The sequence below is a fragment of the Sinohyriopsis cumingii genome, chromosome 9 (genome assembly GCF_028554795.1).
Source record: "Sinohyriopsis cumingii isolate HCF-2022 chromosome 9, ASM2855479v2, whole genome shotgun sequence".
NCBI classification, from domain to species: domain Eukaryota; kingdom Metazoa; phylum Mollusca; class Bivalvia; order Unionida; family Unionidae; genus Sinohyriopsis; species Sinohyriopsis cumingii.
The window spans coordinates 101,829,024-101,833,919 of NC_142969.1; the positions used below are offsets into that span (position 1 = coordinate 101,829,024).

Consider the following 4,896-nt stretch of genomic DNA (forward strand, 5'->3'; position numbering starts at 1 on the left):
TAATATGGTTCAGGAGAGAGACAGAGATAGAGACAGAGACAGACAGACAGACAGACAGAGAAAAAGAAAAGTAAGAGACTATCGAATAGTGTGCATTATGGTACAGAGCTAGAAGAGCTCTAGAGAATTCATAAAGCAAGGTTAAAAAAAGTTTTAAAAAATTAATATAAGTTTCGATTGAAACAAATGTGAATTTTCATTCACTGATAAAGCCGATGACCAATTTAACAGAGCATTTGTAGTCAGTGTTAGTGAAAATGGAAAGTGTATTAACTTTTCTTACCCGTATTTCCTCAATTTACCTCGATTCATGTTTATTTCTTCTCCACCTAAGAGCACAGTGTTTCTCTTCGTATCAGTAAACTGAATAACATTACAAACCCTTCATGAATAACATTACAAACCCTTCATCGTGTATTTTTGCTAACTGTCTTCGCAGAGCTTGTATCATGAGATGCCGTATGAATATACTCAACGTACTCCATCGCACTTATTGATTAATTAGGTATTCCATTATTCATCAGAGAGGGAGCATTTAATTTTAAAGCTAAAATTATAAAATAATCCAGTCCTCTATGTCGTCCCGCAGTCACTCCTATCTTGGATCACAACATATGTTTATATTGTCAGAAGTGCATTAATAAAACTGTATCTTTATAATTTGATTCCATCTGAGTTATAAGTAGAGACAAACAATAATACGTGAACAAAAATGTAAGAGGGAAAAGTAAGAAATATAAATGACGGTAATTTAAAACCTGTTGTTCTCAAGCAAATATATAATGTTTTCAGTCTTGTGTACAAATTTCAATTGAGAAATGATGCAATCGAGCAATAACGTCTTTTCTGTTTGATTTCAGATGTCACTAAATTCTGCATGTGAAAATGACGTCAACATTTAGCGATAAGATCTACAACCTAACTATGGAGGAGGAGGAGAGTTACTTTCTGTATAGCATGATATCAAATATCACCATGATGAATGATCTTAATTACTCAAACGCATTTCTGTATGAGACTTGGAGTCAGGATCGACTCATACAGGTCGCCGCCATGATGACACTTATGGTGATCACAGTCATAGGAAATTCGGTTCTTATAGGAATGCTCCTACATAAGAGAAGCAGACGGATTAAAAGGGTCAACATATTTATTATAAATCTTGCCGTCGGCGACTTAGCTGTGGCGTGCATCACCATGACAACGGAAATATTATTTGAAGCATTTCAGGAATGGGTGCTAGGACCTGTATTATGCAAATTAAGCGTATATCTTCAATCCGTTGCGTTATCTAGCTCAACATTCCTTCTGACCGGAATGAGTATTGACCGTTATCAGGTTATTGTTAAACCTTTACAATCACTGGCAAGGCGGCCCAAAATCTCTGTGAAAGTTTGTATTGCATGGGTTATGGCATTCGTATTTGCCATTCCTCAGCTATTTATCTTTCTTCAAGAAGAATCCATCCATCCACGTCTTCACATCCAGGTCAAAAAGTGTGTTAGTCGCGGTTATACGGCAGAATGGCAGAGGAAGGTTTACTTTACCTTCCTGACCTCATATATTCTAATTATCCCCTCAGGTATTATGTTGTTTTGTTATTCAAAGATAGTTCATGTCATTTGGCAGCGTGGGGGACATAAAGACAATTTATCTGCATGTAAGACACAAATTAAATTAAGTTCTCCCAGGATGTCTGTAAAGAGGAGCTTTGTGTCGGGATCCAGAAGGAAAGTTGTCGTTATGACATTGACTGTTATCATTGCATTTATTGTTTGTTTGACGCCATATTTCATAATATCCATGATCAGAATCTTCAGTAATTATAACATACAGTGGACTCAGATGCAGGCAGTCTCGGAAATTATTTTCATGCTTCACAGTGCGCTGAATCCGATTCTGTATGGTTTATTTACCGATCGAATCGTGCATGTGGCATCAATTTGTCCTTCCTTCAGGAAGAAAAGTCGGTTGAGAAATGATATTCTGAAATGGAAACTTGGGAACGGCAGTCGGTGTTGCAAGTTAAAGAGAGAAGTTTTCCTTCTTCGCCGCCCTAGGCAAGGCGATACGCAAGCAGCGAAAGAAGACTGTCAGATAGTTCTTAAAGACGGATGCTCCAAGAAAACTCAGTGTATTCCTCTCACGGGTGCTTGCAATCAGGTTATCGTGAAGAGCTCTACATTCAGTGGCAACGGGTGCAATGTCCATGCCATGGATACTGATTCGTACACCAATGCCTTCATTCATGCTACCAGTACACCTCCAGACAGCGGAACGGATGTATCGGACGTGTAATTTACGCACAAACGTACGTGCGTGCTTTGATCCGAGTGGGCAGAAATAATGAGTTTGATACGCAGCAGAGCTACATAAAGCCGAGATTTATTCATGTTCCAAAGAGTTCCAAAGACTCGTAAAACATTTCCTAAATGATCCTCGTCCTTTACTCTAGCAGCGAACATTAAACCAAGTAGTTTGAAGTAAAAAATTAAGTACAAGGGATTCATAACACTTCGATCCAATGAAACGCCAAGTACAATATACCGTATTAAAAAAGTAGATAATGAAACTATGAAACTCACCTAGCCTCGTTTAAAATCTGAAAATGGCAAAATGTGATGCTATATCGTTTTATTCATATGAAAGAAATAATGAAAATTAAAAAAGTATTTGATATTAAAGGAAAACACCGACTATGATACTAGCATTCATTTAAAGTGTGCTGATTCGTACATTTTATTTAGGCATGACTTATAAACTATCGGAAGATTGTTTCTAATTTCACTAGACTTGATGAAAAGTGAAGAAGGGTTTAATCTGTCAAAATAATATTGCTTATTTTAAAAGAAAGGTAACTTGTTTGTATCAATCATTCCGAGTCCAACATAAGTTGTAAAAACATTTCAAGCATATGATGCTGGAATTATAAATTTAGCCACTCGTATCTTAGGATTCTTTAAAAAAAGATATTAAATAAAAGTGACATAGAAAACAAGAAGAAGAAAAAATATGTTTTAACAAGCTAACATTTTAACATTTAACTGTAATTGCTCTTAAATTCTTACAACTTTTAATAGCATGCCCAGACACGCAAGATGCTTAAAATGCTCGTGAGGGGATCAAGCAAAATGTGCAGCTTGATAAATGGCTAGACACTGGAACCAAAATGACCAAAAGAAGCATTTTACGCCTGGTTGTACCAAACAGTACCACGCAAATAGACATGTATAGAACACCGTAAATTCAAAAACATCATGCCTCCATAATTAAACTATCGTGAAAAGCTACTGTGACAGAACACCCAGATCGTCATGCTAAGTTAATGTCATTTAATAGTTGCCTGTTCAAATGTGACCCCTTGGTAAAGATCGAAAGTAATTTGCAAACCTAGCAGAATTTCAGTACTGTGTGATAATGGTTGCAACTATGGCTTCTTAATCACTGTGTATTTTAGTGACGAATCAAAACAACTTAAAGTTGTTGTTTCCTTATCGGTTCGCACAAATATTTAAAAGAAAATGGTATGTATTTCTAGATCTCACCCCGTAATTACAACAGGGAAGTCAACCTGAATCTCTAGACTAGCAAAACTGTGCTAAATTGCGTTGCTTATGTAAACAAAACTATTGTGGGTACAGCTGTATTTGACCCCGGAGTCCGCTTTGTTCGAGTTGTCACAGTATCATTTGTCCCTTTAGCTAATGAAAAATAAACGCTCCTGGTGATTCTTGCAGAAAACATTTTCAGGTGCCAGTAGCCATTGTAAGAGCGCCACCTGGGGAACAGTAGTTTCAGTTTTGTCATAGCGTTTTTATTACCTTGGTTCCTTCCCTTACATCTAGACGTGAAACGTAATAAAAATGCTAACTTAAAGGTCACTTGCCACATATATTGCACAAAGGTGTGATATTATTATAGTTATAAACAAAACGCATTGGTTATGTATGCACACCATAAAAATGTTTAATTAGACTTAAAACTCCGCTTTATAAAATGAAAAAATTATTCGGCATTCTCTGTAAACAATCGGATATGACGTACATTTATCCCTTCTATTCAACCTAGCCATTCAAGTGCTTAATTTCCCCACGTAAATGTCTATGTGATATAGCATACGATCGTGCTTTTGTACAGCAAATATGGTGCAATGTGTTGCATACGGATGTAACCAAAAGAGTGATGATGGGAAAAAGCGTTCTTTCTTTTTCCGAGAAACCATGTTTACCAGAAAAAAGTGGATTTAATCTGTGGGATCGAAATGGGGAGGGATGGGAAAGTTGTATCATTTATGCCGGATTATAGTGAATTTGGCCCAAAGACAATTCGGTCCAACTAGAAATACAATTCGGCCAAACTTAGCAATAGTTTGTACGTTCTTTTTCTTCAACAAAAAAGTAGATGCTATGTAAGATAGGTATTAGGGGAAAAAACTAAATTTAAACAAACTATTTTGATATTCTTTGAAAGAAAACAATCATACTTCGTAACGTACATATTTATGAGAGAAAACACAAATTGATATATCTTGCTTGTTCTAATTAAAATATTTATATACATTTCTTATGCTAAAAGATATATGCAACTGCACAACAACATTCTCAATTTAAGTCTTCCGGTCAAATTATCAATAATCATTTATAAAATAAAAATACGTAACATATAATATTCTACATAATACATATACATTTTGCAAAGGATAGCGCTCCCACCCACCCACACACACACTCAAAAATAAATTGATAAACATACACTTGTTTGAAAATAAAATGAAAGAAATTAACCTTGCATTGTTATCATATAATCCTTCTTTTTTTATCATGCGAAAATTATTTTTTAAAAATATATATCCACGAACTCCGTATATGTAGCGGATGCCGGCTTGCGTATGCACCC

The 4,896-nt window shown here is 35.7% G+C and overlaps 1 protein-coding gene across 1 annotated transcript; it reads left to right on the forward strand.

The window, feature by feature from the left end:
* Window positions 1–885: 885 nt before the first annotated feature.
* On the forward strand, window positions 886–2,298 carry LOC149792349 (neuropeptide S receptor-like). The gene has a single exon (XM_089969560.1). The coding sequence runs from the start codon at window positions 886–888 to the stop codon at window positions 2,296–2,298; it is 1,413 nt and encodes a 470-aa protein (XP_089825686.1).
* The last annotated feature ends 2,598 nt before the right edge of the window (window positions 2,299–4,896 follow it).